This window comes from Artibeus jamaicensis, unplaced genomic scaffold (assembly GCF_021234435.1).
Source record: "Artibeus jamaicensis isolate MK-2021 breed Jamaican fruit bat unplaced genomic scaffold, CSHL_Jam_final scaffold_474, whole genome shotgun sequence".
NCBI classification, from domain to species: Eukaryota; Metazoa; Chordata; class Mammalia; order Chiroptera; family Phyllostomidae; genus Artibeus; species Artibeus jamaicensis.
In genome coordinates this window covers 27,162,675-27,178,362 of record NW_026522046.1, presented here as the reverse complement: position 1 = coordinate 27,178,362, position 15,688 = coordinate 27,162,675, and the positions used below count along the sequence as shown (strand labels likewise).

The following is a 15,688-nucleotide window of genomic DNA, read 5'->3' as shown; positions in this document are numbered from 1 at the left end:
CTGATGATACTAAGCAATAATTGGAGAATGAATCCATTCCCTGACTGGTAGGTTAAGGTTGTTAAATCAGCTACCCCTTGGTCTCACCTTTTAAGGGACTGTTAGGGAAGTAAGAAAAGGATAATTTTTTGATTTCCATTTCTATGTCTTTCTGCTTTTTATCACAGTTTCTGACTGAGCGTAAAATTCATCTCAGACTTATACCTCCCAAAGTGGCACAAAATGTAAAACAGGTCCATGGGCTGGACAGCAAGACCACACTCATCCCCTTTGCTGCTGGACTCTACAGTTTACTGCCATGCATACTTAGAACGGATTTTAAAATCTGTTCTTTGTCTAGATTGAGCTGACTCATGCCTGTCTCTCACCTCTGATAACCAGCAGCTTTCCTAGAATTTTCATCCAGCATTCTGAAAGCAGAATACTTGTAATGATAGTACAGTTCTGTGTTTAGGATTTTATTGCCACAATTAAAATTAAAACACCGATCAGCAAAGTGATACTGTATTTCTTCCGCTCCAGAATGTCAACCCATTTTAGAGACATATGGACTTCTTCTTTTTAGGAAAAAAAGCAATGAGCAACTTAACTTTTGTTGTTCCTGCTTGGGGACATGTACAGAAATCAGAACAACTACAACAAATTAATAAAAGAAATCAGCTATTTTGCAGAAGTAAAGCTGATCTCTCTCTTTTAAATGGTGACAAAACCAGCCCTTGTAATAGAATTTTAGCTTCAGGAAAGATATTTATTACCAGCGGACTCAAAGTAAAATAAAGAGATCAGAGTTGTTTATTTTATAAAACACAAGTGGTGGCGCAAGGACTGGAGAGCACACTGTTCTTTCTGGGGTAACAATCCCTTTCTCTAGCAGTAACAGCTCATTTTGTCCTGTTTCAGTACAGTAATTTTAGTACTTTGAAACTTTGAAATTTATTCAGAATAACAGTTTTATATTTCCAAGCACAGATTGTTATTGCCAGAGAAAATAAACTTAATTTTCCAGGTCATTTTGGGCCACTGTAGCCAGGGTCAGATTTTGTGTTGAGTTAGAGAAAAAAGAATGAGAAAAGGGTCATAGAAATGTTAATATTGTTATCCTGGAAAAGTGATGGTATGTGTATGTGTGTGTGTGTGTGAGGGGTGGTATGTTGTGTTTTTAAACAATTGTAGTTTTAAAACCTAGTGACAGAGGAAGTAGTAAACTGTGCAATTCTCTGAGAGACTAATCACTTAATATTGCGATCTAAGTTTGTTAGGAAAAACAGTTTAAAAAAATGTTACTATGAATTTTCAAAAAACCCTACATTTGTGAATTTTTAGTCTGAAATACTTTTCTGGCTGGCCACAGAGGGTGATAGAATTTACTAAAGTGAGGTTTCCTGGCAAGAAGGTAGGTATTAGAGGAAATATACTTTGGAAGCATACATAGATAAACATAGGTATGTCATATATAATTTATGCACAAAGCCAACATTTCTCGAAGTTGCTTAATAAAATTTATTTATGGATTAATCTTTGGTATTTTAGTCCCAGATTGACTTACTTTTTAAATTATTTTCTTATTAAACTTCTTATTTTGAGATTATAGATTCATATGCTTTTACCCCAACTGCTCCCAATGGTAATGTCAGACAGAACTGTAGTGCAATATCACAGCCAGGATACCGACATTGATACAGCCAAGACATAAAACAGTTCTGTTACAACAAGGATCCTTCCTGTAGACCTTTTACAGCCACATTCACCTCCACGTCCCCCTTCATACACCTCCACCACTCCCTGACCTCTAATCTGTGACCCCTGGCAACCACTGATCTGATCTCCAACGGATCTGTCATTTCAAGAATATATAGACAAAATCATGCAATAGGTAACCTTTTGGGATTAGTGTTATCACTCAATGTAATTCTCTAGAGCTTTTTTTCAGGTTGTTGCATGTATCAATCATTTATTTCTTTTTACTGCTGAGTATTATTAAATGGTATGAATGTACTATGGTTTGTTTAACCTGTTGAAGAACAGCTGGCTTTTTTCCAGTTTTTTGGCTATTACTTATAAAACTACTATAAATATTCACATATAAGTTTTTATGAGAACATATGTTTTCATTTTCCTGGAATAAATGCCCAAGAGTACAATTGCTAGGCTGTACGGTAGTTGTGTGTTTAGTTCTTTAAGAGATTGCCAAACTTTTCCAAAGGCTGTCCCATTTACGCTTTCGCCAGCAGTGAGTGAGTGATCCAGTTTCTCTGCATCTTAACCAGCGTTTCGATGTTGTCACATTAGTTTTTCTTTTAGCCTTTCTGATAGGCGTACAGTTATATCTCATTGTGGTTTTAATTTTCATTTTCCTAATGACTAGTGATGATGAGTATATTTTCATGTGCTTATTTGGCATCTGTATATCCTCTTAGGTGAAATGTTTCTTCATGTCTTTTGACTATTTAGTAATCAGAATTTTTTTATTTTGTTGAATTTGAGAGTTGTTTATATAATCTAGATACTAATCCTTTGTTAGATATGTGGTTTGCAAATATTTTTTTCTGCTATGTAGTTTATGCTTTCATTCTCTTCATTGGGTTTTTGTAGAGAAAAAGTGTTAAATTTTGATGAAATTCTGGTTGTCAGTTTTTCCATTTATGGACTCATGCTTTTGATATCAAGTATAAAAATTCTACCTAGGTTAGTTCCTGAAGATTTTATCCTAGGTATTTTATCTTCTAAAATCATATTTTTATGTTTTACCCTTAAGTTCATGGTTCATTTTCAGTTAATTTTTGTGTAGGATGTAAGGTTTAGGTTGAGGTTGTTTTTTAAAAAACTTATGGGTATCCAATTATACCAGCATGGTTTATTGAAGAGGCTTTCATTTCTTCATTAAATTGCTTTGGCAAAAAATCAGTTTGGCATATTTATGTAGATTGATTTCTGGGTGGATTGAAAGTAGGTATACTTTCTCCAGTCCATTCTGTTGTTCTGCGTGTCTGTCCTTCCACCAGTACCACGCGGTCTTGATCACTGTAGCATTACAGTGTGTCTTGCAATCTGGTATAATGATTCCTCCCACTTTGTTATTTTTCAAGGTGGTTTTAGTTCTTGTAGTTTTTTTGCCTTTCCATATAAATTTGAGAACATTCCTTTCTATATGTAAAAAACATCTGTCTGGAATTTTGATAAGACTTACATTAAACCTATATGTAAATTTGGAGAGAATTGATATATTGAATATTTTGAGTTTTCCAACCTTAAATACAGTATGTCTCTTCATTTACTTAGATTTTTGATTTCTTATATCCATGTTTTGTAGTTTTCTGCATATAAGTCATGTACAAGTTTTGTTGTATTTATACCTAAGTATTTAATTTTTTGAGCAATTGTAATTGGTATTATAATTTTACTTCATTGTGTTCTCTGGCAGTGTATAGAAATGCGGTTGTTTTTTTGTATGTTTATCTTGAATCATCAACTTTGCTGAACTTATTAGTTCTAGAAGTTTTAGTGTGGATTCTTTGGGATTTTTCTGTGTAGACATCATGTCATCTCAAATAGGAACAGTTTGTATTTTCCTTCCTGGTAATGTATGGCCTTTATTTCTTCTTCTTGCCTTAATGCTCTGTCTAGAATTTCCAGCATTATGTTACATAAGAGCAGAGAGAATGAATATCCTTCCTTGTTTCTTAAGGGAAAAAAAATCACTCATTTTTTCACCATTAAGTATAATGGAGGTGTGGGGTTCTCTTGTAGATGCTTCTTTACCAAATTGATTTTTAAATTGGTGATACAGCAAGTTAACTCACTGATGAGGAAGCGTCCAATGGCCTTATGAGATGGTAGGGTGGTCTGTGTGGCTCAGAAATTCCATTATGCTGTCTCAAAATGTTTCTCCCAGTCTCAGCAAAATTATCTAGCTAGACACTCACTGTTTTTGTAAGACACTCATCTTTTTAATGCAGATCCTTTTGGAAGGGTTAACAGTTTATACTGCTGTTACTCTTACTTTTGTGGAAGAGTGGATCTGTTTCTTTTTTCCTTAACCAAACACAATAAGTATGGGACTGGTGGGGCAAGAAAGGAGGAACAATTTTTGGAGCAGAGCATGCCTCAGTTGGGCAGCGGGGGTTACTACTAATAGAAAGGGCTAACCTTTCTATTTGAAGCATAGACAGGAACTTTGAAAAGGACTCAAAGCTTAATTTAAGATTTAAAAAGTTTTTACATCATTTTTTATGTTAAATAACTATAATTTAAGAAGTATAAATGCTGCAGTTGATAAGTTTATTTTATAATTTACTTTTAAATGGTTCTGCATTTGTTTAATATACTACATTTGTTAATGCCTCCTCCAAAGTACATCTTCCAAAAAGCAAAGACATCCTGCTAATAATAGTCATTTTGTCAAGAATGACAGCATGTCATTATTTTACTTACAAAACAAGGAGATGATATAGCACCAAGTTTTAAGGATGAAGCATAAATTATATTTCACAAAAACCCAGATAACTTTTAGTTACCTCATTTGGGAACATAATTACAGTATTTTATATCTTTTCAAGTTTCACAGAAGTGTCCTAAGTAATTAGCCTGTATCGACACTAAGAATTTGAAAGTGTTATTATATTTTTCTGTTGCGATTTTACTTACAGAAAGTTATTTACAATTTAATGGCATTGAAAATGTTTGTTTAATACACTTACTTATTGTACATTACCCAGTGATTCAGGTTGTACTAGCTGAAGTCTGCAGAGTACTTACATGGACTTATTATTTTATAATTTGATTGTCTTATCTCCTACATCATAATGGTAACCAACCATGTTTTGGCTTTCTTTGCTGAACTTCCGGAAGACCTGTTCTATTAAATGTTTTACTTCACTTATTTTAGCACCCTCCCCCATAATTGCTAGGGTGCAATAACATTCTAATAGGTTTTACAACTGTGAAATTTATGCTATTTCTCTTTTGTACATCGGGCTACAAAGAAAACTCAGTCAGCAAGAGTTTTCTCTAGACTAAGGATAGTGTGCTCTGCCAGGAATGGGGCAAGAACTATGATTAATAGGCAAAAGGTTAAGGATGAAAGTGCCTTGGAGTAAGTGATATAATTTTCAGATTGATGAGAAGGAACCAAAACTAATGATGGGTAAAGGGATGGTAAGAAAATACCCATCTGCTCCGAATTAGTTTAGGTCTCTTGATATGGATGAATTATATTCCTGGGGACTGACAGTACCTTTGATGGGACTGCAGGGCACATACAAATGCCATCCCATGTATAAAAATGACCATAAACTCAATTTCAATCCCAGGCAAGATTCCAGAATGTATTATAAAGGGTGATTTGTGAGGATATATTAAGAGAACCAATAAAAGTGGACCAATTTTGTGTTGATTAAGAGAACCAGCAGGAAGGTCTCCCATTTTGTGCTGTGTTGCTAGATCTAGGAGTGATAGTGGGCATTGGATATATGGACTTCATGGAGGCATTTGACAGATTTTGTCATCATATTCCTGAAGACAATATGAATAAATATAGGCTGGTTACAAAGATAATTGGGTAGTTTAATAACAAGGTAAAAATTATACCTGAAGTGTGATAAGTAATGGATCAGCATCAACCAAGGAAATGTAACGTGCTGTGGAATTCTATCCTCGACTTTGTCATATTCAACATTTTTTATTCATGAATGCTAGAGTTATTAGGTCCAGGAACTGTAGTATCCATAGAATATATGGACTTTATGAAGGTATTTGACAAATTTTATTCATAATATTCCTGAAGATAATATGTACACATACAGGTTGATTACAAAGATCATTGGGTAGCTAGCCCTAAAGGTTTCCTAAATTCCTGGGCCTTCAACGCTTACATATCTAGTTGGATCATTTCCAGATTAGGGCTTGATTCTCTTGGGTGTCATGTCTAGTACTTTTCCACCAGTTGGCCATGGGTAGGGTGGATGGGTGGAGGGGGTTTTAGTCACCCTAGCCTGTACAAGAGTATCACTGTGAAAGACTATGAAAAGTAAAGCTCTACAAAAGGTGGAAAGGTGCCTGCTTCAGTAGCACATTTACTAAAATTGGGATGACACGGAGAAGATTATTATGGCCCTTGCACAAGGATGACATGCAGATTTGTGAAGCATTTCATATTTTTAGTCCTAGCCACAACAATCAGACAAGAAGAAAAAAAATAAAAGTCACTCATATTGGAAAGGAAAAAGTAAAACTGTCATTATTTGCAGATGATACGATACATAGAAAACCCCAAAGAGTCCACCAAGAAACTATTAGAACTGATAAACAAATTCGACAAAGTAGCAGGATACAAAATTAATATCCAGAAATCAGTTGCATTTTTATATGCCAATAATGAACTAAGAGAAAGGGAAATTAAGTAAAGAATCCCATTCACAAGTGACTCAAAAAGAATAAAATATCTAGGAATAAACCTAACCTAAGGATATAAAAAGACCTATACTGAGAAAATTATAAAACACTGAGGAAAGAAATAGAAAAAGATACAAATAAGTGGAAGCACATACTGTATTCATGGATAGGAAAAATTAGCATCATTAAAATGTCCATACTACCCAAAGCAATCTATAGATTCAGTGCAATTTCCGAGATTCCAATGATGTATTTTACAGAACTAGAGCAAATATTTCAAAAATTTATATGGAACTACCAAAGGTCCTGCATAGCAACAGAAATCCTGAGAAAGAAGAACAAAGTTGGAGTAAGCAATACATCAAACTACACTACAAGGCCATCATAATCAAAACAGCCTGGTACTGGCATAAAAACAGACACAGATCAATGGAACAGAATAAAGAGCTCAGAAATAAAGCCATACCTAGATAGTCAATTAATATTCCACAGAGAAAGTAAGCACATAAAATGGGCTAAAGATAGTTTATTCAACAAATGGTGTGGGGAAAATTGGACACATATGTGCAAGAAATTGAGATTAGACCACCTTCTTATATCACACACAAGAGTAAATTCAAAATGGATCAGAGACTTAAATGTTAGACCCCAAATCATAAAAACTGTAGAAGGAAACATAGCCAGCAAACTCTCGGACATTGCTCATAGCAATATTTTATCTCCCCGTGCAAGGAAAACAAAAGAAAAAAAGTAAATGAATGGGACAACATCAAAGTTTTTGCACAGTAAAGGAAACCATCAATAAAATAAAAAGGCAACCCATGGAATGGGAGAATATATTCACTGATACATCTGAAAAGGGGTTAATATCCAAAATTTATAAAAAACTTACAAAACTCACCACCAAAAAAAAAAGTAAAAAATGGGCAAAGGACCCGAATAGACACTTCTCTAAAGAGGACATACAGATGGCCAGTAGACATATGAAAAGATGCTCAACATCACTAATCATCAGAGAAATACAAATTAAAACCACAATGAGATATTATCTTATGCATGTCAGAATGGCTACCATCAATAAATCAACAAACAAGTGCTGGCGAGGATGTGGAGAAAGGGAAACCCGTTTGCACTGTTGGTGCAAATGCAGACTGGTGCAGCCACTGTGGAAAGCAGTATGGAAATAACTTTAAAAAATTAACAATGAAAAACAAATGCATCTTTGCTTTGACCCAGTGATCCCACTTCTGGGAATTTATCCTAAGGAACCCAAAACACTAATCTGAAAGATCATAAGCATCTGTATGTTCATTGCAGCAGTACTTACAATTGCCAAGATATGGAAGCAGCCCAAGTGTCCAGTAGATGAGCAGATAAAACAACTAAGGGACATTTACACAATAGAATACTACTTGGCCATAAAAAAGAAGAAAATCTTACCCTTTGCAGATGGATGGACCTGAAGAACATTATGCTAAGTGAAATAAGCCAGTCAGAGACAAATACTATATGATTTCACTCATATGTGGAATCTAATAAAAAAATTGAACTAACAAGGAAAATGAGGACAGACTCATAGATGGAGAGCAGGATGACAACTAACAGAGGGGAAAGTTGGGGGGTGGAGGGATTGAGCAAAAAGGAAAAAGGACTCATGGACATGGACAACAGTTTGGTGATTACTAGAAGGAGGGGGTTATAAGGGGACTGAATGGTAATGGGAAAAAATACAATAAAGATTAAATAAAAAAGGAAAGGAATGGATTGGTATATTCAGTATAGTAAGACAGGGTTTTGCAGTGCAATATTTTTAAATAGGGGATTTATTTAACATAAAAGATAATAATAGCAACATAATTTCTAAAAATACGAGATTATTATAATGATTGCATTAGAAGATAGTACTAATGATACTAAATACTAATGAGATATTAGCATGAGGGAAGTTTGAGTACTCTCTTACTCTGTTTTAGTAAGACCAGACACACTGAGATATTCAATTCTGGGCACCAACCATACTTTGAAATACATGTAGAACCTAGAAACAAGTTCAGAGAAAATTTGTAATATGAGGAAGAAATTCAAAATCATGTCATATCAGAAACAGCAGAAGGAGTTGAAAGTGTTGACCTGGAAATGAGAAGATTCGGTTACTAGGAGGTCTAGGATCAGTGGGTGTTCCAGGCAGGCAGATTTGGGGTCAGTGTGGGAAAAAGTTCCCTTACAAAACCAGGCATCCGAGGATGCCACAGATTGTTTTACAAAGTAGCTTTCCCTCATTTGGGGTATTCAAGTGGAGTCTGGACAACAACTTATCTAGGTTGGAATAGACTTAATGAACCTATCCAGAGCTCGAGCCAGGTTACCTTTATGATTTCTGTCAAAATTCTTGTTTTATAAATCTATAGTTTTAGTATCAGTGGCAGTTGGATGATTGATGTAGTCATTAATTAATTTCCCACAGTATTATATTTTGGTTCTGCATTTGAAATTTTTTAAAGTTAAATTTATTGGGGTGACATTGGTTAATAAGATTATGTGGGTTTCAAGTGTAAATTCTATGGTCCATCATCTGTATATTTCATTGTTTGCCCACCATTCTAAGTCAAATCATCTTCATCACCATATGCAGGGGTCTGGCACAAATAATGTCCCCCTTTTTTTTAAATTACAAAGTATTTTATTACAGAATCATAACCAGGTAATTCTGTAATATAACAATATCACATTCAAGCATACCATATGACATTTTAGGCAAAATGTTCAATTAAAACTATAAATTGTTACACCCCTGTTAGTACCCGACCAAGCACACTGAAGCAGGCCTTACTTCTGCTGGACCCTGTATTCGAACCCCTTTAACCGTTATTACTCCCCCAGCTCCCTTCTCTCTGGTAACTACCATACTGTTGTCTGTGTCTAGGAGTTTTTATTTGTTTGTTTTTCTTATTGTCCGTTTGTTGCTTTCAATTTTATATACCACATAGAGTGAAATCATTTGGTTTTTAACCTTTTCTCACTTTGCTTAGCATGATGTTCTGAGATCCATGTATGTTGCTGCACATGGCAGTATTTCATTTTTTCCTTTTTAAATTGTTATTCTATTGCAGTGTCCCAATTTTCTCCCCTTTGCCCTACTCTGCCCAGCCCACACCCCACTCCCACAATCCATCCCCATCCTATTGCCCATGTCCATGAGTCATTCATACATGTTCTTTGACTAGTCCCTTCCCCTTCTTTCCACCATTCTCCCCCTGCCTACTCCCCTCAGGTCACTGGTAGCCTGTTCCATCTTTCCATACCTCTGGTTCTACTGGCTGAATAGTATTCCATTGTATATAGGGGGTTGGCCAAAAAGTCTGTTTAGTTTTTTCCTATAAAATAAAAGACACATTTTTCCTTTTTACCAATAACTTTATTGATTTGGATATTTTGAGTATGTTGGCTCTGTCCTGCATGGTATAGTGTTAATTGTTCTCAATTAATGTCTTAATTTGATCACTGTCAGCTTCAGCTGGTCTGCCTGACCACAGAGCATTGTCCAGCACAAAACTTTGTGAACTGTTTTTGACATGATCAGTCACAGCACCTTCTCCATACACAGATCTTTTCTTGCATTTCAGTTGTGTTTTTACCTTTCTTGAAATAATAAAGCATAATATGCCAAAAATGTATATTTTCATCCATCTAAAATACTAAAATGGCTATTCAAAAATTCACCAATTTTCATTTTTTTTTGTAGTGCATGCTGATAGGACAGCTGTTATAATATAGTCTGACAAAATTGTCTCAAATGAAGTGTTTCCAAATTTTTCTGGTAGATACCCAAAAGATGGGTTGCTGGGTCATATGGTAACTGTATTCTTAATTTTTTGAGAAGTCTCTATACTGTTTTCTGTAATGGTTCTGCCTCTTTGCTTTCCCACCAGCAGTGAATGAGGGTTCCTTTTGCTGCACAACCGCTCCAGCACTTGTTATTACTTGTCTTGTTGACCATAGCCATTCTAACATTTGAAATTTTTGTAATTGAAGTTTAAGTGTGTAAAGTTTTACTGTATAAAAATGTATTCCTAGTTGAGTTTTACCACTCTTGTGTAAGAGCATTGATAGACAGTGTGGTGGTCTCACTCTTAGTTACAGGAGCCATTTCTGCAGGCTTAAGGGAGGTTAAGTTAAGAGTAAGTGCTTCTCTAATAAACCCTGAGTTGTTTTCATTTTAGTGCCCCGGGGCAAATATTTAATGAAGCTGCCTCTTTTCCTTTGTGAACAGTAAGACAAGTAGAGGCTACCTGAGGAATATTTGTGTACTTGACACAGAAAAACTAATTACCTCTCTCTTGACTTTGCTAAAATTTTATTTTTTACTGCCGCAAATTGTCCAGAGATATGTGAACATTATTTCTGAAGAAAGTAAGAGAATTTAGCTGACATACACATTGCAGATAAATACAGTTACAGGCATGGGTATTGGTTTTAAATAGACCTGGGTTTAATCCTAACTTCTCTACCTACCAGCTGGTTATTTAACTTCAATAGTTTCCTCTTCCTTATCTATAAAATGAGTATAGCCATAACTGCCTGAGGGGAAAAGAACTAATTTAGGAAGAAGAGATTAGGTTCAAAGGGTTTTTGCTATTTGTGGTTTTATGATAGAATATTAAATTCTGTAAAAATCATAGAATGTTAAAACTGAACAGAAATTAGAGTTCATTTGGCTCAATGCCCTGATTTTATAAATGAGGGAACTAAGCTCTGAAAATGCCAAGAGGGGTCTGCAGGACCCCAGTGCAGGTGAGTGAAAGGCCGGTGCTTCCTTCCCACTTCGTGGAAAACTCATCTTAAAACAAAGATTGTGAAGATGTTTTCATCATTTTTAGTTTGATTTTATAGAAAGTATTTCAAGAGTAAATCTTTCGTAGAGATACCATGTAGAAATAATTACTCTGAAAGATCCTTTTCTAATTCCAAGATTTTGTGCCAGAGTCAAGATCATGCCAATTTAAACAATTTAATGCAGATATAAGCAATGTCATAATTATTACTCCATGACATAGTGCGGTATACACTTACTTCATTGGACCAGCATGGTTGCAATAACATCTTGAACTTAACATCTTCAGTTGAACTTCATTGTTCAGCCTTTAAAAAAAAATATCTCAGTAAATGTATATTCTATTTTCTAGATGTCCCCTGAAGAAAAAGTTTGTAAGTACTGTGGAGTCAGCTATCTAATTCTCCATGAGTTTAAAGCTATGGAAGAAAAAGTGAAAGCAATGGAAAAAGAGATGAAATTTTATCAAGGAAGTATAGAGCGTGAAAAGAGACTTCAAGAAAAACTACATGCTCTTAGCCAAGATTTCGAACAGTACAAAATTGACAGTGACTCCAAAACAGAAAGGTTAGAGTGTGGTTTTTTTTCTGTTACTTATTTAGTTTGAAAGGCAAGTACAGAAAATAAATAGACTTTCAGTGCTTTTCTAGAATCTCTCTGTATCAGATATAATTTATATTTGAATACATTTGAGTTTATTAATAATTACTAAGTATAATTATTAATGATAATTTGAGCATTCTTTGATGCATATATTTACTCTCTGAATAATTAGAAAGCAATTAATTCAGTAACTTAAACTTGAAATAGGTTAAGTTTTGTTTTTCCTCAGATATCTTAATTTTATCATTAGGAAGATTTGTCCGTCAAAAATCAGGTGAACTTTGGTAGTTTTTGATGCCTAACATTTAAGTTGAATATTTAGATTTGTAAGGTAAGGTTTTCTTATATCTTATAAATCTAATCTAAATCTATAAATCTAAGATTTAGATTTAAATCTAAATGTTAAGTTGAATATTTAGATTTATAAGAATAAGGTTCTCGTGTTTGCGAAGGATGCCTAAACATTTAAATTCTAAGTCACTGAAATTGGAATAAAGTTAAATAATGGGTTTGTAATGCTAGCAAATCTAACCAACAGTTTAGTCTTCTTAAAGACACTTCATTGAGCTTATACAAACACTTCTACAGGAGGTTTTTTTGCTGAAGTTTTTTGGCCTTACCCATGAGTGAATATTTTTCCATTTAAAATACCAACAGTTGAAGTTAGTAGAATTTGAATTAATGAGTACAATGAATATCACCGTGTCCTTACCAGATCAGAAATTTTCTTAAATCTCTTACTATTAAGTACTTATACTAAATTTTATTACAAATTTTAATAATTATGGTGTCGCCCTGGCTGGTGTAGCTCAGTGGATTGCGGGCCTTCGCTTTCGTTGTAGACTTGGGTTGCAGGCAGGTCCCGCGTCATTGATGTTTCTCTCCCTCTCTCCTTCCCTTCCCCTCTAAAGATAAATAAATAAAATCTTAAAAAAAAAAATTACGGTGTCAATTGAGTCTAACATTTCTTAGTTCTCTACCAAGAAAATTTTGTTACAGTTTTTAAAACATATTTTATTTATTTATTTATGTTTAGAGGGGAAGGAAAGGAGAGAGAGGGAGAGAAATATCAATGTATGGTTGCCTCTCTTGTGTCTCCTGCTGGAACTGGTCTGCAACCCAGGCATGTGCCCTGATTGGGAATTGAACCTTGATCCTTTGGTTCGCAGGCCTGCGCTCAATCCACTGAGCTACACCAGCCAGGGCCCTGTTACAGTTTTTAAAATTTCAAATCGAAATAATCAAGTATTTCACACTGTTTGAGTGGAAAAAGGGAAAATTTGAAGTATTCAGTTTAAAATTTTAAATTTGGAGGGTTTTTGCCTGTCAGAGAATCTTTTTGTTTGGTGTTATTTGCCCTTTAGTTTCTTTAATAATATATGAAATTATGTAAGTACATAAACACATGAAATAAAAGAAGTATGTAGATGAAAAGGCAACAAAGTCCCTTTTTATCCTGTAGATTGTTTTCTTCTTACTGGAGATAAAACCACTTTTAATGGTTTGGTGTATATTGTATTTTTACCTTTATTATAGTTACATTTTTAATATATGTAATATATATAAACATGTAGTTTTTAAGTGTTTATCTTTTAACAGACTAGTTTTTAATACATTACTGATTTATTAAATTTTTCACTTTATGACTTTTGCTACTTAACTGTATATTTTGAAAATTGTTCCATGTTAATGCATATAAGCCTACCTTGTTCTTAACTGCTGCAATAATTTTCTTACAAAGGGTGCTCCAAAACTACTTAATCATTTCTCTTTTCAACATTTAGATTATTTTTAATATTTATTATTAGGTATAGTTTTTATTATTATTTTTTAATATATTTTTTATTTTATTGATTATGCCATTACAGTTGTTCTGTTTCCCCCCTTCATTCCTCTCCACCCTGCACACCCCTCCCCCACCTTCCCCCCTTTAGTTCATGAACACGTCTCGAGTTCTTTAGATTCTTTATTTCCCCTATTATTCTTACCCTCCCCCCTATTTATTTTCTATCTACTGTCTATGCTACTTATTTTCTGTACCTTCTCCCCCCTTCTCCTCCTCCCACTCCCCTGTTGCTAACCTTCCACGTGATCTTCATTTCTATGGTTCACTCCTGATCTAGCTATCCTCTTAGTTTGCTTTTGTTTTAGGTGTGGTTGTTAATAACTGTGAGTTTGCTGTCCTTTCACTGTTCATTTTTTTTATCTTCTTTTTCTTAGATAAGTCCCTTTAACATTTCATCTAATAAGGACTTGGTGATGATGAACTCCTTGAATTTGATCTTGTCTGAGAAGCACTTTATCTGTCCTTCCATTCTAAGTGAAAGCTTTGCTGGATAGAGCAATCTTGGTTGTAGGTCTTTGGATTTCATGACTTGGAATACCTCTTTCCAGCCCCTTCTTGCCTGTAGGGTCTCTTTTGAGAAATCCACTGACAGTATGATGGGAACTCCTTTGTAGGTGACTGTCCCCTTATCTCTTGCTGCTTCTAGGATTCTCTCCTTCATTTTAATCTTGGCTAGTGTAATTATGATGTGCCTTGGTGTGTTCCTGGTTGGGTCCACCTTCTTTGGTACTCTCTGAGCTTCCTGGATTTTCCGGAAATCTATTTCCTTTGCCAGATTGGGGAAATTCTCTTTCATTATTTGTTCAAATAAGTTTTCCACTGGTGGCTGTTCCTTTCCCCCTTCTGGTACCCCTATAATTCGGATGTTGGAGCGTTTAAAGATGTCCTGGAGGTTCCTAAGACTCTCCTCATTTTTTTGAATTCTTGCTTCTTCACTCTTTTCTGTTTGGCCATTATTTGCTTTCTTCTGGTCCACTCCTTTGATTCGAGTCCCAGTTTCCTTTTCATCGCTATTGGTTTCCTGTGCAATTCCATTCATTTCAATTAGTTTTGCCTTCATATGTTTCTCTAATTTGTGGCTATAATCAACCAGATCTGTGAGCATCCTGATCACCAGTGTTTTAAACTGTGTGTCTGAGAGTTTTGCTGTTTCTTTTTTTTTAAATTAATTTTATTTAGTTATTTTATGTTTCTTCATCGCTTAGATTTATAGGCTCTGGGACTTTGAGATCTTCTTGAGCCATTTTTGGTCTGTTCAGGCCTGTTAAGTATGAGGAGCGGAGCCTTGGACTCCCATGTCACTGGGTTGTGATGCTGAATGTGGGGGCGTGGTCAGAGCAGGGAAATGGTGACCCCCTCTGCTGGTTTGCGCCGCTGGGTGAGGAGCAGAGTCTTAGGTGGTTCACCAGGGCAGGGCTACTCAGGTCACTGGGTTATGACGCTGTATGTAGAGGCGGGGTCAGAGCGGGGAAATGGCGGCGCCCTCTGCTGCCGCTTGCTGCTGGGACCTGTCTCACCCCCCACTCCCTCACTGGTCTATCTGCGCGCAAATGCGCAACCACTGTTCCCTCGCTGGTTCCCCGCGGTCGCTCGCTAGGTTGCTCACTAGGTCCACCCCTTGCAACCCTGTGCCTGGGTTCCACGTACCTGAGTCCGTCTGACTGAGTTTTCCTGTGCAACCCCGCTCCGCCAGCTGCTGGTTTCATCCCTCTTACCGGTCAGTCTGAAGAATTTGTTGTTATCAGACTCCTGAAAGGTTCAATTTTCTGTGTTCTGGTTGTGTTTTCTGTTGCTAATATTTAGTTGAGTCTAAACTTGGTTGTGTGAGAAAACAAGGTGTCTCCACCTATGCCTCCATCTTGGTGGAAGTCAAATTTTCACTTTTTTTAAGTGGAAAATATTACTTCATTATTTAATTTGTGTTTTATTGCTAATGAAACTGAACATTTTTCATGTTCAATAGACATTTACATTTCTACCTCTATTAATGAATTACCTTTTTATATATGTTGTCCAAA

The 15,688-nt window shown here is 35.4% G+C and overlaps 1 protein-coding gene and 1 non-coding gene across 3 annotated transcripts in view; both read left to right on the top strand.

The window, feature by feature from the left end:
• The window catches only part of LEKR1 (leucine, glutamate and lysine rich 1), a 163,910-nt gene that overhangs the window by 6,478 nt on the left and 141,744 nt on the right, over window positions 1-15,688 (top strand). For both annotated transcript variants that reach the window (XM_037126349.2, XM_037126350.2), the window contains exon 3: window positions 11,574-11,788. In XM_037126349.2, coding sequence (XP_036982244.2) covers window positions 11,574-11,788 — 215 coding nt within the window. The remainder of the gene's footprint in view (window positions 1-11,573; window positions 11,789-15,688) is intronic.
• On the top strand, window positions 6,051-6,157 carry LOC119035129 (U6 spliceosomal RNA). Its single transcript, XR_005079723.2, has one exon. It is a non-coding gene; the product is annotated as a U6 spliceosomal RNA (small nuclear RNA).